This window comes from Nuphar pumila, chromosome 3, assembly GCF_984573655.1.
Source record: "Nuphar pumila chromosome 3, dmNupPumi1.hap1.1, whole genome shotgun sequence".
Lineage (NCBI taxonomy): Eukaryota > Viridiplantae > Streptophyta > Magnoliopsida > Nymphaeales > Nymphaeaceae > Nuphar > Nuphar pumila.
In genome coordinates this window covers 4,875,598-4,893,798 of record NC_143251.1, presented here as the reverse complement: position 1 = coordinate 4,893,798, position 18,201 = coordinate 4,875,598, and the positions used below count along the sequence as shown (strand labels likewise).

The 18,201-nt window shown below is 35.5% G+C and overlaps 1 protein-coding gene across 1 annotated transcript in view; it reads right to left on the bottom strand.

Moving 5' to 3' along the window:
* Window positions 1-18,201, bottom strand: part of LOC149841710 (mitogen-activated protein kinase kinase kinase NPK1-like) — a 57,188-nt gene that overhangs the window by 12,021 nt on the left and 26,966 nt on the right. Inside the window, exons 10-14 of the mRNA XM_089998661.1 lie at window positions 6,110-6,149; window positions 5,970-6,029; window positions 5,837-5,886; window positions 5,533-5,749; window positions 5,252-5,452 (exon numbers count right to left, since the gene is read on the bottom strand). Of these exons, the coding sequence (XP_089854787.1) occupies window positions 5,252-5,452; window positions 5,533-5,749; window positions 5,837-5,886; window positions 5,970-6,029; window positions 6,110-6,149 (568 nt within the window). The remainder of the gene's footprint in view (window positions 1-5,251; window positions 5,453-5,532; window positions 5,750-5,836; window positions 5,887-5,969; window positions 6,030-6,109; window positions 6,150-18,201) is intronic.

The window sequence follows — 18,201 nt, the reverse complement described above, 5'->3', positions numbered from 1 at the left end:
ATACCAACTTGATGTTAAAAATGCTTTCTTAAATGGAACTTTATGTGAAGAAGTTCTTATGGATCCTCCTCCGGGTCTTGAAATTGGGAAAGGCAATATTCTAAAATTAAACAAAGCTCTTTATGGGTTAAAACAAGCGCCAAAAGCGTGGTATGATCTTTTTAGCAAAGTAGTTCTTGATAATGGTTTTTCCTCATGTTACACTGATACTGCTTTGTTTGTTAAATCCTCTAATGAATACATAACCATTTTTTTATTATATGTTGATGATATGATTATCACAGGTAATGATAAGAAAGGTATTGATCTTATTAAAAATATTCTTAAGAAAAATTTTGATATGTCTGATCTGGGTTTTTTGAGGTATTTCTTAGGAATTGAAGTTGCATACTCCCCCAAGGGGTATGTCCTATCTCAGATGAAGCTTGCCTCTGATATTATTGCTAGGTCTGGGCTAACAGATGACAAAAGGGTGGAGACTCCAGAAGTGATCAATGCCAAGACGAGAGCCAATGATGGCACTCCTTTAGCAGATCCCACGCCTTATCGTCAATTGATTGGATCATTAACATATTTATCTATTACCAGGCCTGACATTTCCCATGCAGTTCATAGTGCAAGCCAATTTCATACTGCTCCTACCACCACTCACATGGCAGCAGTAATGAGGATTATCAGATATCTAAAAGATTCCATAACTAAGGGAGTATTTTTATCCTCTTCTTCACCTCTTACTTTACTTGCGTATACTGACTCTGATTGGGGGGGTAACCCCGATGATCGTATTTCTACCACAGGTTATTGTGTGTTTCTTGGGGAGTCACTTATCTCCTGGAGGTGTAAAAAGCAGCGTAAAGTTTCTCTCTCATCTACTGAAGCTGAATATCGTGCGATGGCCACTACCACAACTGAGATTATATGGTTAAGAAGCTTACTTAAAGATATGGGTGTCTCATTCTCAACTCCCTCAAAGCTATGCTGTGACAACAAGAGCTCCATTTATATCGCTAGCAATCACACTTTTCACGAACGAACGAAGCATATTGAGATGGACTGTCATTATGTTCGAGATGAGTTCCTACATGGCACCATTCAACTCCCATATGTTCCTACCGAATATCAGTTGGCGGACTTCTTCACCAAAGCCTTGCCTTCGCCTCGCTTCTATTTCCTCCTTAGCAAACTCTCGGTGATTTCACCGTGTGTTTGAGGGGGGGTGTTAAAATATGATGTATATTATATATATATATATATATATATATATATATATATATATATATCGATTACGACACATATACATATATATGATATATATATGTCTACGTGTCTATCTATATATAAATATATATATATATATATATATATATATATATATATATATATATTTTGTAAAACCCCACAGGGGTATTTCTGTCATTTCACCTGTACACGCATATCCTTGATATGCTTTTTCTTTTCTTTCTTTTTCCTTTTTTCTTTTTCCTTTTTGTATTTTTTACTTTTTCTTTTTTTACATTTGAGAGGGGTCCACATAGAGTCGTTGGATCCCTCCAACGGTCATAAATATGACCGTTGGAGGGGCTCCAACGACTCTATGGGAGCCCCTCCTTGGGTCCCTTGCTGTGTATAAATAAGGGGCTCAGCCCCATGTATTCCTTAAGCTTCTTTTGAAGCATTCTATGAAGTGAGATATATTTTTTTATCTTCTTTTTGTGCTTGACCACTTTTGTGGTTTATTTTGCCCTTTAGTGGCATCTTGTGTATGTGCGTGCTTCCGTGCTTTCACTTGGAGACGTTGCTCTTTTCATTTGGCACTTCATTACAATCTCATATTGTAAGAGTTTAGCACGAACGTCTTCAAATATAGATAATTCTGGCAAACACAACAAAGAAGTAACCATCATGTGATAATTGGGTTCCAACCCGCTCAAAGTTTGTTGCCTTCATGTGATAACTGATTCGTGATAGTCTTCATTTTGTTTAAGTACTCCATGATAGTCATGGAGTCCTTCCTCCACATTTGAAACTCTTTCTTTAAAAATAAAATTTTAGCCCGAGAAACTTGAGAATATGTCTGAACAAGATTATGCCACAACTGCATAGCTAAGTAGTCATATGGGATTGCCACAAGCACCTCTTGTGACAGAGTGGAAGTGATGTAGGCAACCAAAGCCTGATCCCACTTCATCCAGGATACGTACTCTGGATTTCTAACAAAGGTAATTGAAGTGTCACACAAATGATCAGGTTGTTAACTAACTTGTTTATTCATCTTTCTTATAAATTATGAAAAAAATGTATTTCATTCATACGCTAGAATGAATCTGGGGTCAAACTGGATACTTGTTAGATATACATATGCATCCGTGGAGAATATAAAATAAAAAAATAGAGTAAGAGATCAATAAAAAATATGGAATACTATTCCATTGATTGAACCAATCCCGTACCGATTCCGAATTATGGGAATGTTTGTTATGGTAAAACTTCTCCCCATTCTTGCCTTCTTGTGATATGAACTCTGGAGGAACAGGAACAGAGTCATCCAGATGTTCAGAAAGATCCTGACTCCTTATGAATGGGATGATTTGTCTTTTCCAGGTTAGAAAATTGGAATTGTTCAGCTTCTCAGACACAAGCTGACTGAGAAAGTTGAAAGAAAGGCTACATTGCGAAGAAGAGAATGAATCCATAGTCAATAGGGAGCGAAAAACGAGGAGGATTAAGAGACCGGAAAGAGAAGTCACTTTAGAGTAAACAAAATAAAAATTTAGAACAATGAATTTCAGAGAACTCGACTGCCTTTTGTTTTTAATTTGTTGACCCGAGGCAGAATATGAAGTAAAGAAAAGAAAAAACTACTCTGAGAAAAAAATAAATATTCAATCACTAAGAAAACACGTTAATACGAAAATAACGTGTTTTCTTTCTAAAAGGGAAAACGTCAAAGTAGAATAGAGATAGGGTGGTGTTAATCAATCAAGGCAGAACAACAAGTCTGTACTGACGTCAATATGGGATAGAAGAAATCAGATTCTGAAAAACGAGTTTGACGTGATTTCAATCTTTGAAATGACGCAAACATGGATTTTGGTATTGCGTGGTTAGGTAAGAGTTTGGTAGGGATGAAATCAAGATGCAGCATACCAGAAAGAGAAAAGAAAAAAGTGAGAGAACAAAAAAAAAAAAAAAACAGGAGAAGAAGGAATCGAAATTGGATTGAATGCCTTATAAGAAGAAACAGTGAAAAAAGGGAAAAGAAGAAGAGAAAAATACCTTATAAGAGAACAAAGGGGTTGGACTGAATGCTCTAGGAGGTCACGATCTTCAATGAAGGATCTGAAGCTCTGATACCATGTTAGAAAATGGTATTCCACCGTCAATCACAAGAAGAAGAAGAGTAGAGAGGGAGAGAGGCGTCGATGGCTGCAGAAAACCCAATAGGGTATTTGGTTGCTTGCTTTTTACATTAAGTATACACATGAGCAATATTTAGGGTACGAAAATACCCATTACATGATATGTTAAAATTACAACATGCCATTAATGAGCATGTGTTTAAACTTTAAATACAACTCTTAATAAAACAAGAGTTAAATAAAACGAATTGGGTCTAGAACCCAAACGTGAATGACAGCATCTTTTCACCTACCGGGTCCTGGCCTAAAACCTTGGCCCACCAAACCCTTCCCATGATGGGCCAAGTCGGCTTGACTCATCAAGCCGCCCGACCCGTTGCCCACCCCTAGTAACAGGAGAAGAGTTCATATTAGTGGTGTTTGTTCAGAGATTGTGGTAACAAAGGTCAAAAGCAGTCTGACACAGTTACCGGAGTATGAAGTGGGTGCGAGAAGTGAGTGTTCAAAAAATACTTAACATATGAAGCTCTAAGTGATTAAAAAAATAAGGGAAGCAAATAAAAAGCAATAATGGAAGCAAATAGGAAGCATCCAAAAGTACTCATGTAAGTTTTATCACAAAAAATAAGTTGTAAAAAGAAAATATAGTTCTTCTAACATGAAAAGGGCATTTCTAACATCAAAGAAAGTTCAATTTTATAATAGGGAAAGCGAGCTTCTCAAAAAAAAACAGAAACATAAAAAAGTGCATGGTTTTATGCTTCTGAAGCAAGCTTCCTGAGAAACGAGCTTCGCAGCACTGTAACATTTCACTAGAATCATGAAAGATTGAACCTACTGTGACTTCAATTGAAACATATTGTGATTCCTATGCAATATATTCAATTCATAGAGGCAGGAAACAGCTTTGGTTTTTCATTTATTTTGAATATCAGATTCTTTTTTTCTTTTTCTGAAAGCATGAATATCAGCTTCTTTAAAAGAACCCATCCAAGAATGGACACCCAAGAATAGTCAAAATTGTAAAACGACAAAAAGAAGGAAAAGGAAAAGCAGAAGAGAAAAAGTGCAAATTTTCATTGCTTTTGCTTCAAGTTCAATTATTATTTTGCATTAGAGGTTCTTCAAATATTTAAAGAATTTTTAGGTTTCACGCTAATCCCTTTGCCCTTTTTTATGAAATTTTTATCTTTTAATCGAAAATTGAAAATTGAAAATTGAAAATTTAAAACATTTTTTATTCTTCAATGTAAGAATCTTTTCAGCGTAATTTTGAGTAAAAAAGTTGATAATCAGTCTTTTTTTACAGAGAAAGGTGGGGTTAGGCAGACCCCTACCAGTTATACAACTATACCATTGGGATTCACACTTGCAACGTCCCAACACAAGGTGACGTGCATTAACTGCTCCTACCAGACAAGTGGAGCCCCCGTGGGTAAAGTTGATTATTAGTCTTAGTTAACTTTCACATTACTTACTAGAAGATTGTAATCAAAGTTGCTGTTTCCCAATCTTTATTTTATTATTTTACAACTTGATCATTGTTTTCCAACTTTTCCTATTGCAATGTTTTACAGACTTTTTAATAGAATTCCAAGAATAAAACATTCAATCTATATGAGAGATTCAAAGTCACTAAAGTTGTTTTCTCAAATCCATCACTATGATCAAAAGCTGTGAACAAGCTTACACATATTCACCACCTTCGGGGTGGCAGTCTGGCAAATAATGCCATGTAAGCCACTGCTCAGGTTTTTACAAGTTTGACCCACATTACCACAGTTAATTTACCAAATCAATTTTATTAGAATTATCTCTTAAGTTCTCATGTTGCAATACAGAGAAATTGCAGAAAATGTTGCTTGGCTCTATGGAAAATGAGATGTACACACCTTCTCATCTAGGAAAGCTCTTATTTTAGACTCTGTCACTTCATCATCATCCTCATATGTTGACTGACCACAAGGAAAGCTGAAAGTATTCCCTTCATTCTCAACATCTGCAGACATTCTGAGCCTACTAATAGTTTCGTTCTTAGACTTATTAACATCATCCCGCCAATGATCAAATGGCTCAGACATAGGATTGAAGCTCTGGAGTCAAAACCAACAAAGTAAGCTTCTAAAGTTCATGACCGAGTAACTGTTCATTAAAAATTTACAATTCCTATTACCCTTGTAAAATGATCATCTGCTGGGACAGGATCAAGCCTTACTGACACATCCTCCTCTTCATCACCTAGCCGACACAAATCACCACTTGTCCTGGTCTCCCAAATAGGACTTGCTCTGGTTTTCCTCTCGGGATATACGGTAGAGAACCTCACACTTCCAAGATTTGGGACGTCCTGAAGGCTCCCAGTTGTGCTTGACCTGTTCATCAGGTTAAATCTGCCATGGGAAAGATTCTTATGTTTATATCAAATAGCACACAAGTATCAGAAAATACAAAAAGGTAACACGTGAATAACAACTTACGAGTTTCTTAGAAAAGACCCTGATTGCCGCAAAAAATTCATGGATTCTTCCTAAGATAACAACATTCCATTGGATCAGGAGTGGATGCTTTACTACTTTCACTGTACGCAAAATGAAGAGGTTTAAAACTCACCATAACAGATGAACGAGCAAAAGGATGAACATCCTGGCATTCACCTACAACAAATGGATGCTGCAAAAGCAAGAGAACAATGTGCATGAACTCAAACAGTAGACTAATATGTTGTAATGTGCACTAGATTGAGAAATTACCTGCAATAAATCAGAAGCAGATGGCCTCAAGTTTGGTTCCCTGCCATCGTGCCATGTTAGTCATACAGGAATTCAAACATACTTCAGGCAATTAAAAGAAAATGTGAATCAGATTTGGACACGGTAAAGGCACACCACTGAACTGCTATAACAAATAACTACATAAAATTGACATAACCCACAGCAGGTAGTTTTCTTTTTACGCATAATCATGCTCACTTATGGCCAAAATAGTCTAAAAAAAACAAAGTACTCATAAAATATCAAAAAACCTCAGAAGATTTACATCAATTTGTGCTTAAGTATGTCATGAGTCGTGAAACTAGACTAGCAGCAAGTCATGTCAAGAACATCAAAAGATGACAAAAAAGATAATGTCTGAAAAAAAGGAGGTGCTATTTCTTATTTTATGGAGAAGTCTATAACTCTATGGATGCATGAAATATGAGGCAATAATATTAAGAGCAATCAAGGGTTTGCTTCTTTCACTCTAACAAAAGATGCTTTATGTCGATTTAACCCAACACTTGTACAATCATGCCCCTTCCAATTGCCTAAAATAAGTGTTAAAATATATGTACTCACATCTAAGTCACACGGACTCGGCTAGGGAGGTGCTGCACCCGAGTCGACACGCCCCAACACGGGTGCGGCTTCGGCCCGGACTCGGTCAATGCCGAGTCAGACTCGGTCAACGAGTCGAGGCTCAGTCCGTCCACATTTTGGACTTGGTCAATTTTGACCGATTCCAAAAATGTTCATTTGTCCCTAAAAAAATGATTTTTTTATATAAAAAGAGTCACAGTGCACAGTGTTGTGACTGTGCACAGTCACAGACAGACTGAGTCTGTGTCTGTGCACTTTTTAAAAAAATAATATATATATATATAGCCGAGTCCCCGTGTCCAAAAATTTTAAAATTGCGCCGCACCTGTGTCGCACCCGCACACGCGCCCATGTGACATAGACTCACATATATATACTTAAAAAATGTATATATGTATAAATATATATGTGTGTGTGTGTGTGTGAAATACCCGATAGGGGTATTTTTGTCATTTTACATAGTTGTTTTTAGAAACAACTATTTTATTTAAATAATTCTTTTTAATTCTTTTATTTTTTGTTTTTGTTTTTTTATAATGAATAGGGATTCATGCATAAGGGGCCCCACATAGAGTCATTGGGGGCTCCCAACGTCTCTATGGGGAGCCCCCAATGGCTCCCCTTTTTCAGCCCTCATTTCTTGTATAAATAGGGGTCTCTACCCCATGTATTCTTGGGGCTTTTCAAGCCCTTATTCAATAAATTTCATATATTTTATATGTGTTGCCTCTTTGAAGGTTTTTTGTGTTGTCCCTTAGTGGACTATTTCTATATTCCCCATCGTGGGTTTGTGCTTGTCCATTCATTGGACCGTGTGAATGCATTAAGCATTCTTTTTATACCTTTCTGCATACTTTCTTACATGGTATTAGAGCCACGGAATTTTTTAGATTTTGAAAAGCTTTCGCCTCGATTTTCATGCTTCATTTGCAAAGGTATGTAACCTTGTTCTTGCAAAGCAGCATCGTTGTATTGTATTCTCTCTCTTCTCCTTGGAGTTACTTGGCATGTATTTTTACATTTTTCAAGTATTTAGCACATGCATTACGCATGAGAAAAACACTTGTTTTTTCTTTATCATTATATATATATATTGTATGATTAAAATAAAAAACAAATTGTATGTTTTTTGAAAATTTTAGTATTTTAATCATTGTTGAACTTATTTTAAGGAAACGAAATATATGTATCATGTTTGAATCTCAAAGCTTTTTCGAAAATAACTCTAATATATATATAATCATGAATTATTAATTCTAGATGGTTCGTCAATCATATTCTTATCTTAAAATAATTTGATAATGATGTCCGCTTTCACAAAATATATTCTCGCTTAACTTGCATTTCACATATATATATATATATATATATGATAGTCGTCAATTACAATTTGTATTTCATTCTTGATAGACATGTGTGTTCATGCTTAAACCCCTTGACTCATTACATGCTTAAACTCGCATATATACTTAAACTTGATTGGAAGCATGCCCTTTGTATGAGACATGTGGCTTTAATTTTTGCATGAGTGCTTTTGATCTCTCTATGAGAATGTATGCATTTGGTCTCTCATATGGTTTCTTTTATCTATTCATATGCTTCGGTTAAACTCTCTTGTGTTATCTTTTGTAATGAGTATTTTTGTATATTTCATTACAATTGATAACTTTAAGATGCTTTTTCATAATACAAAACTAATTCTTAGATTGATAATGCTTGAGAATGATCCTAGATTTTTGTTCATCTCTAGTTTGATTTTTGGATGTCTTGAATACATTTTATAATGTTAACTCAATTTCCTCTAAAAATGTGCCATAATCACACAAAATAGATTGCATTATGAATAAATGATTGGCATAATTTCATAGCCTCTATATAAATTGTTGGATTATCTTTCAATTATTCATGATTAGTAATAATTGTGTTATAAGAGATCCTTCTAAAAACTTCATATGCATTATTTGCTTAATATTTATTGTGTTTGTCTCATAATATACTTTTTTAACTTCATTTTGAAGAATTGATTATGTTAAGCATGATCCGTATTTATGCAAAATTGTTGTCATAAGGCATATTGTTGTGCATATGATTGCGCTTTATTTAAAATTAGTTATCTACCATTATTGGATATTTGATTTGACTTCTTCAAATCGGCTCTCTTTATAAAATCACCTATTTGAAAAATGATTTTGGTAAGTGCTTATTACCTTCTTATGGCATTTGTATTGTTCATCACAAACTTTATATAATGCATCAATTTTCTTGGCCTTGTTATTATTACAGAGATGTTTGTTGGGATGAGTTATGTGCACCTTGTGTTATGTCTTTTTAGATTGTCAACTTGTAGTTTGACTCTAAAAGACATGTTATGTGATCTCTGATTGTGAGTGTGTGGTATCACTCGTTTATTCTTTGGCCATTGATTTTATTATGGATACTCTTAATTATATGTACTTGTGATGGATGTCTAACTTTTGAATCCATAGTGTTTCTAGATATATTAAAAAATTGATATTTTTTTACAAGCTTTTTTGCCTCGATTGTCTCTCCTTTTATACCTCTCATCTAAGTGTCATCATATGTAGACAAGAATTGTTTGTTCACACATTTGTGTATATTTTTAGGCCATTGTTGGTTGTTTGCTCTTGCTCTAGTAGTTGATACACTTGTTTTAAGTGTTATTATATGTAGACAAGAGATGTTTAGTCCCACCTTCGTGTGTTCTTTTTGCCCATTGGTGGTTTTGTACTCTTCTTTTAGTCGATGAACATACTTGATTTTGAGTGTCATTATATGTAGACAAGAGTCGTGTAATTTTTAGCCCATGGTTGGCTTTTGTACTCTTGTTCTAGTCGTTGATACACTCATTTCAAGTATCATTATATGTAGACAAGAGGTGTTTATCCACACCTTCGTGTGTGCCTTTGGCCCTTTAGTGGCATTATATTTATATTTTTGTTCTAGTTGCTTATACACTTGAATCATGGGTTTTAGAGGTCTAATGAGGTGATTGCTTGTAGTAGGATGAACTATTGTTGAGATTTGCAAAATTCCATATTTATGGGAATTCTTAACTTGGTTTTGATTTGCATGTATCATTCCATTTATCATATGGGATTTCTTTCTAAATTTTAATCCTTACTACTTGTTTCTTCCTTGCATAGAAAAATATTTATCGATAAAAGTTCATATCATTGATATGCATATTTGGAAATCACTTTTACTTTTTGGTATTTACCCTATAGGGAATTTGGGTATTTTGCATATTAAGTGTTTGTGGTTCTTCGGCTTTCTAGTGGGCTTTCGTATTTTTCCAATATTTCATTCTAAGAAGTGTGAGTCATTATTAACTCATCTTTTATTGATAAAATTAATTATCTCTTCATTATTGATTTATGTATATTGAGCATGCTTTAACTATATAATGTGTAGTCTCTTTTATGCCTTTGTGCACATCCCTTGTGAGGATTAGTGTTTATATGCACATTGTCTATCTGAAGACATTTCAAATGCATGGAACCTTTGCTCATCCTCTTTTAATAAAGATTCGTTATTTTTCAGGCCTTTGTGCATGTGATCTCCTTTGTGAGCAATTTCTTGTGCCTGAGTGCACATATCTTTCGTTAAGAATATAGAGAATGTATCAAATAGTGCTTGATTAAAATGCTTAATTTTTTTTTTGGATAAATAAAGATTCATTTGTTTATTGTGATCTTCCATTTTGTATATCCTTTTATGGGATTTGTTTGAAATATCTCTAATAGACACTCTTTTGAGAGATTAGTATGACTCTTAGAAGACCACTATTTCTTCTAAAAACATTTTTTATGCATAAGTAATTATCTTGTCTTAATGGATCATGTTCTAAAAATAAGCTGATTATGATTTAATCTCATCCTTGAGGGATGTTCCTCTTGTCTTTCTTAATATTTAATGATTCAAAAAGTTATTACTATTTTGTTTAAACCAAAGTTACCACTCAAGGAAGCGGGAGCGGGAAGCGAGAGCGGGAAGCGAGAGCGGGAAGCGAGAGCGGGAAGCGAGAGCGGGAAGCGAGAGCGGGAAGCGAGAGCGGGAAGCGAGAGCGGGAAGCGAGGCACTTTCAAAAATTTAGGAAGCGGGGAAGCGTGGGACCACTTAGAAGAAAATTACGAACCGTCTCGGAAGCGACCTAAGAAGCGAACCAGAAGCGAGGGGGAAGCGAAAAAAATGAAAAAAATGGGGCTTAGAAAATGGTTTTGATTAACCTTTCTGCTATTGATGCTTAGAAAATTCTAGAGGGATGAATAAAGAAGATGGGTTTTGGTAAATGTGGTTTAAAAAAAGACTTGGTCACAAGTTTGAACTATAGACAGCTTAACCAAGGCCCATCAACTTGTAACACTATTAAGTATGAATTACATAAATAGGTATTATCTTTGACACTCTCAACCATTTAAATTATGAAAACAAATTCTTGTTGAGAGGCCTTTACATTTAAAACCAAATAAGTTACCCCGTGGCATGTGTTTCAAAATTTAAATAGCTCCTGTTTCCACAAACTGCTGAGACAATGAGATTACATTTATCTCAATGTCACATGGATATGGCTAGGGGATATAAACATTTTATGCATTTGGTCAAAATTAATATTCACAATGCTGTACAATATTATTGTCTGGCTACCACACCGAGTTTCACTTGGCTAAAATTGGAGTCAAGATTAACTATATAATTTCCACTACAAAATGTAAAACTACATTAAATATTCTTGTTATCAGTTACATGAAATAAAAAGGACAAGAGAGAGGGGGAATCTTCTGAGAATGTTAGCAATAAAAATTAACTAAAATGGCATGATTTTCTTGTCCAATATGAGGAGCAATATAAATCATGTCTGTGTGTCTTGTTACCTATTCCAACAAAAAAAATGACCATTAAAAGGTCATGAGCAAAAAATATGAAGCACGACATGGACCTAGGAAGTATAATAAAAAAACTTTGCTAATGGAATATTTAATTCTGCGGAATTCTGTGGTGAAAATAGGAATAGGAGAAGAGAACTATCTGTCTTAGTAGGGTCATAAGTGTAAAGAGTCTTTCACACAATCAAGTCTACAAACAACTTGACAAAACATACATTCACCCAATATGGTAAACCAAAATAGCATACAAAATGCTCCACAGCACAAACATAAGAATAGTGCATAAATGCACTTGAATCTGAATATGTGAGAGGTAAAACCCTCTACCTTTGTATATAAATTACAATGGGCAGCATGCCCTTATTTATAGAGAGGTTACATGAGAGGAGCTATTAAAATAGCTGTTGGGATACTCCCAACAGCTCTAATTAGAGCCGTTGGGAGTAGCCCAACAGCTCTAGTCAATTATGACTGTTTGACAAAAAGACAAAAAATAAGAAAGAAATAAAATTACAAAAATAAATAAATAAAAAAGTATTACAAGAATATAAGTATATACTTTAAATATATAGTTATATACATATATATATACATATACATACTCTTGTATTACGAAAAGTATGTATATATATATATATATAAATATATATATATATATATATTCAAGTATATACATATATATGTCATTTTCTAACAGTCTCCCTCAAACTTATGGTGAAATCACCGAAAGTTTGTCAAGTAAAAAGTTGAATCTTGGTGAGCATAGTGCCTTGGTGAAGAAGTCAGCAAGTTGATATTTTGATGTCACATAGGGAAGATCAATAGTCTTCTTCAAATATTCTTCACGAACAAAATGACAATCCATCTCTATATGCTTAGTTCTTTCATGAAATGTATGATTTCGAGCAATGTATATCGAACTCTTATTGTCACAGCACAATCTTGTAGGATTCTGAAGGTGAATCCTCATATCTGAAATCAGTTGTTTGAGCCACACGACTTCCATAGTAGTAGTTGCCATTGCTCTATATTCAGCTTCTGTAGATGATAATGACACCTTTTGTTGTTTCTTGCACCTCCATGAAATCAAAGATTCACCTAGAAATATACAAAAACCAGTTGTTGAGCGCCTGTTATTTGGATCTCCTCCCCAATCAGCATCAGAATATGCAAAAAGATCTAAGGAGGAAGAAGAGGACAAAAAGACTCCCTTATTTATAGTGCCTCTGATGTATTTAATAATTCTCATGACTGCACTCATATGAGCTGATGTTGGAGCATGTTGAAATTGACTGGCAATATGTACAGCATGGGCTATGTCTGGTCTTGTAATACTTAAATACATAAGAGATCCCACTAGCTGTCTGAAGGGAGTTGGATTGTCCAAAGGAACTCCATCATCGGCTCGCATTTTCATTCCAACAATCTCTGGAGTATCAACAACTTTATCATCTGAAAGTCCTGACCTGTCAATAATATCTGAAGCAAACTTTGTTTGTGACAATATGTATCCTCGGTTAGAGTATGAAACTTCTATACCAAGAAAGTATGTTAGAAACCCAAGATCTGTCATTTCAAAAGAATTTTTCAAAAATTGTTTTACTTTCTTGATTCCCTCCTTGTCACTACCTGTAATTAACATATCATCAACATATAAAAGTAAAATTATAATACCAGCAGAAGAGTTCTTGATAAACAAAGTTGTATCAGTATAGCATGGTTTAAAACCATACCTTGTAATAACATTGTTAAAAGTATCAAACCAAGCTTTAGGTGCTTGTTTGAGGCCATATAATGCCTTTTTTAATTTAAGCACTTTACCTGAAGGAATTATTAATCCAGGTGGAATATCCATATATACTTCCTCATTGAGATTCCCATTTAAAAATGCATTTTTAACATCCATTTGAAATATATTCCAATTTTTAATAGCTGAAATAGCTACAAGCATTCGAACAGTGGTCATCCTGGCAACAGGAGCAAAAGTTTCTTCGTAATCTACTCCGTATTCTTGAGAATATCCTTTGGCAACTAATCTGGCTTTATGCCTTTCCAAGGATCCATCACTTTTGGTTTTTACTTTAAAAACCCATCTACAACCTATTGTCTTTTTTCCTATAGGTAAATCCAGAATTTCCCAAGTATTAGCATCTTTAAGAGCTTCTAATTCTATGTGCATAGCTTTTATCCATTCAGGTAAATTTTTTGCTTCATTGTAACATGAGGGTTCAAAATATGAGTGGATAGCTATAAGACATGCTCTATGTTTAGGAGAGAATGAATCATAAGACACAAATTTATTTGGGATTCTTGAGGTTCGTTCTGATCTACGAATAGTGGTTTGTTCTGAAGGAATTTCTGATGCTTCATGATTACTTTGATTTACACCTTCATTGAATGCATTTCGATTTCTTCTAGTGTATACTATTGGTTCAACTATTGTTCTATTTTCAATAAGAGGTTCTACATAAATATTTTCATCATTAGACAATAGTTTGAACAAGAAAGAATAATCAGAGTTTATGTCTTCCGACATGTTTTCTTCAAATCCACTTTCATTTTCAACAAAATTAACATTCCTTGAAATGAGAAGTTTATCATTTTTGGTATCATAACATTTAAATCCTTTTTGTGTTTCTGAATAACCAATGAATGCACAGGAAATAGCTTTAGAAGATAGTTTATCTCCTTTATCATTCAAAACATAACATTTGCAACCAAAGATTCTCAGTCTTTGATAGTCAGGTTGATATTTGAATAATTTTTCAAAAGGAATTTCATTAGATAAAGTTTTGGAAGGCATCCTATTTATAAGATATACTGAGGTTAATGCAGCTTCAGCCCAAAGATTTTTTGGAACATTTTTAGCAATAAGAAGAGTTCTTGTAGTTTCCATAATATGTTTGTGTTTCTTTTCTGAAACTCCATTTTGTTGTGGGGTTCTAGGACATGATCTTTGATGTAAAATTCCTTCATTTTCTAAAAATTGTTTAAACTCATTTGACAAGTACTCTCCTCCAGAGTCAGTTCTGAGAATTTTGAGTTTACTTTCAAATTGATTTTTAATCATGTTATGGAATGTTTTGAAGGTTGCAAATACATCTGATTTATACTTAAGAAAGTAAATCCAACAATATCTAGTGAAGTCATTAATAAACACAACATAGTAGGATAATCCGCCTTTAGAGGCTACAGGAGCAGGAAACCATACATCCGAATGAACTAATTCAAAAGGCATTGAGGAGTAAAAAGTTCTTTGACCATAAGGCAAGACTTTCATTTTACCAAGTAAACATTCTTTGCATTCAAAATTATCTTTACAAAGATTCTTGGTAATAGGTACAAAATTTAATTTTCTTATATTTGGATGCCCAAGTCTATGATGCCAAGTCCGTATGTCTTTTGTTTGGGCAGTGTTGCAAAATGATTCCTTTGGAATACAAAGGAAATCCATATAATAGAGATCTCCTTGCCTAGAACCTTCCCCAATCAATTTCCCGGATTGGCGATCCTGCACCCAACATTTACTTGATGAGAAAATGACATCACATCCATCATCCGAGATTTGAGAAACAGAAAGTAGATTAAGATGAAGTTTTGGTATAAGTCTTATTTTCGGAATATAAAAGTTGTTATGTTTTGACAAATCATTTTTAAAAATTCCAACACCCTCTATTTCCAAGGCAGTACCATCGGCAGTGGAAACAAATGATGCATTTGAATTAGGTTGACATTCGGATAGTATAGATCTATGTGGGGTCATATGAAAAGAAGCTCCTGAATCAAGAAGCCAAGAGCACATATCAGGAGTAGAAGAGGTTGCAATGGCCGCTCCTGAGGTAGATCCTTTAAGCAGTGGTTGTAATGCCTCCGTCAATTGAGATAATGATTTGGTGAGGTCTTTAAGATTCAAAGTATCTTCATCTTGTTTTGATGGTGCAGCCGCAACACGCTTTTCTTGAGGCCTATATTTGTATCTAGGACATTGAGGCCTAATATGACCGGGCTCATTACAATTATGGCAAATGATTTTTTATTCTCCTCGATTCTTATTAAAATGAGGAGGTTTATATGGCTTGATATAGTGTCCTGGTTTTGATGCGGCAAGTGCACAATACTCTTCTTGACCATTGCTAGAAGTAGCAAGCACACTAACATTTTTACTCATGTTTAGCCTAGTCTCTTCTCCACTAAGTTTAGTGAGAATCTCATGAATAGGAGGAGGTGATGAAGATGATAGCAAGGAGGCCCTTGTTTGTTCAAACTCGGGTCTCAAACCATAGAGAAAAGCGAAAAGTCTCTCTTCTTCAACTTGAACTCTCCGCATTTCTATACACTTTCCTTCCCATTTGGGTTCAAATTGGGCAAGTTGGGTCCAAATGGAAGATAACTCCATAAAATAATCTCTTATATTCTTATCTCCTTGTTTAATGTTTCTAACTTTTTCTTGGAGATAATACTTGTGAGCCATATCTTTTTCGGTAAACATACCTCTAAGATATTCCCATGCTTCATTTGCCTTTTTGTAACACAAAAGGTTTGAGGCAATTTTTGTCTCAACTCCACTAAGCATCCATGAAAGAATTTTGGCATTTTTCATTTCCCATTCATCTAATTTTTTGTAGTATTCTTCCATGGCTTTGTTTTTTTCTTCAAGACTAGTCTCAACGTCATTTTCACCTAATGTAATTTTGGGAGTGGGTTCAAGAATAGTACCTCTTACAAATCCCCACAAACCTTGACCCTTGATGAATGTCTCCAAGTATCCCGCCCAGAGTTACCGGAAGCGCCTAGCTAAAAGGGGAAGCGCGCTTCCCCGAAGCGCGCTTCGGAAGCGCGGAACGTCGTGCTTCCGAAGCGTGGGGGGAAGCGTCCCCCTTTTTTGGGAAGCGCGTCCCCCTTTTTGGGAAGCGTGCTTCCCTTTAATGGGGGACGCGCTTCCCTTTAACGGGAAGCGCGCTTCCCCCTCGCTTCCCCCACGCTTCCCCCTCGCTTCCCCACGCTTCCCCTGTTTTTTTCAATTTTTTTGTATTTTTTATTTTTTATTTTTATTTTTTTCGCTTCCCCCTAGCTTCTGAGACGCTTCCTATGTCGCTTCCGAGACGCTTCCTAGGTCGCTTCCGAGACACTTCCCGAATCGCTCCTAAGTGGTCCCCCGCTTCCTAAAATTTTGAAAGTGCCTCGCTTCCCGCTTCCCGTATCGCTTCCCGCTCCCGCTTCCTCAACTGGCAACCATGGTCCCGCCCAAATGTTATAGTTGCTTCCTTCAAGTTTGAATGGCGGAATGAAGTTGGAGTTGCTTGTATTGTGCGGAAAAAATTCACCCATGATGAATCCAAAGAAAAAAAGGAACCACCAATCACGAAAGAAAGAAGGCACGCTTTACGAGGCAGCTCACCAATGCACGGTTGATCATACACCAAGCTCTGATACCATGTAAAGAGTCTTTCACACAATCAAGTCTACAAACAACTTGACAAAACATACATTCACCCAATATGGTAAACCAAAATAGCATACAAAATGCTCCACAGCACAAACATAAGAATAGTGCATAAATGCACTTGAATCTGAATATGTGAGAGGTAAAACCCTCTACCTTTGTATATAAATTACAATGGGCAGCATGCCCTTATTTATAGAGAGGTTACATGAGAGGAGCTATTAAAATAGCTGTTGGGATAGCTGTTGGGCTACTCCCAACAGCTCTAATTAGAGCCCTTGGGAGTAGCCCAACAACTCTATTCAAACAAGTCAACATTTTGACTGTTTGACAGAACCTGACAAAAAGGTTGTTGGCTGTTTTGACAGTCCAACAGCTCTAGTCGATTATGATTGTTTGACAAAAAGACAAAAAATAAGAAAGAAATAAAATTACAAAAATAAATAAATAAAAAAGTATTACAAGAATATAAGTATATACTTTAAATATATAGTTATATACATATACATACTCTTGTATTACGAAAAGTATTTATATATATATATATATAAATATATATATATATATATTCAAGTATATACATATATATGTCATTTTCTAACAATAAGATCTTCACCAACACAATACTCTAATACCAGCCATAAATGTGCTGAAGTTTCATTACTGCTGGCAGGCCAGCAGGGCCATTAGCAAGGTGAGAACTCAATCCCACCTAACTGATTACTGTTGGCAGGCCAGCAGAGCAAGGTGGGAAGTCAATCCCACCTGACCGATTAGCTGTTGGCATACTAGCATGGCCATTAGCAAGGTGGGAATGAGCTTCCCAAAAAGCCAGCCTGGTGTCAGCATGAATAAAGGGGAACACATCGGCAAGTCTGATAGAAAACCCATGCCGACCCCTTTTCACCGAGGACCCAGCAGAGAGAGTGAGAGAGCGTGAGAGAGAGGAGAAAGAAGAAATAGAGTGAGAGAAGAGAAATGAGCGTACCTGAATGGATTCATCGCCAGAAATAGGGAGGAGGTCGTCGGAGGTCGCTGGAACTCGAAACTCGCTGAAAACTCGAGAGAGGGGGGGGGGGGGCTCGGATGCGTGAAAAAATAAAACCCTAAGCCCTCAGGGTTTTGTTTTTTCACGGGTT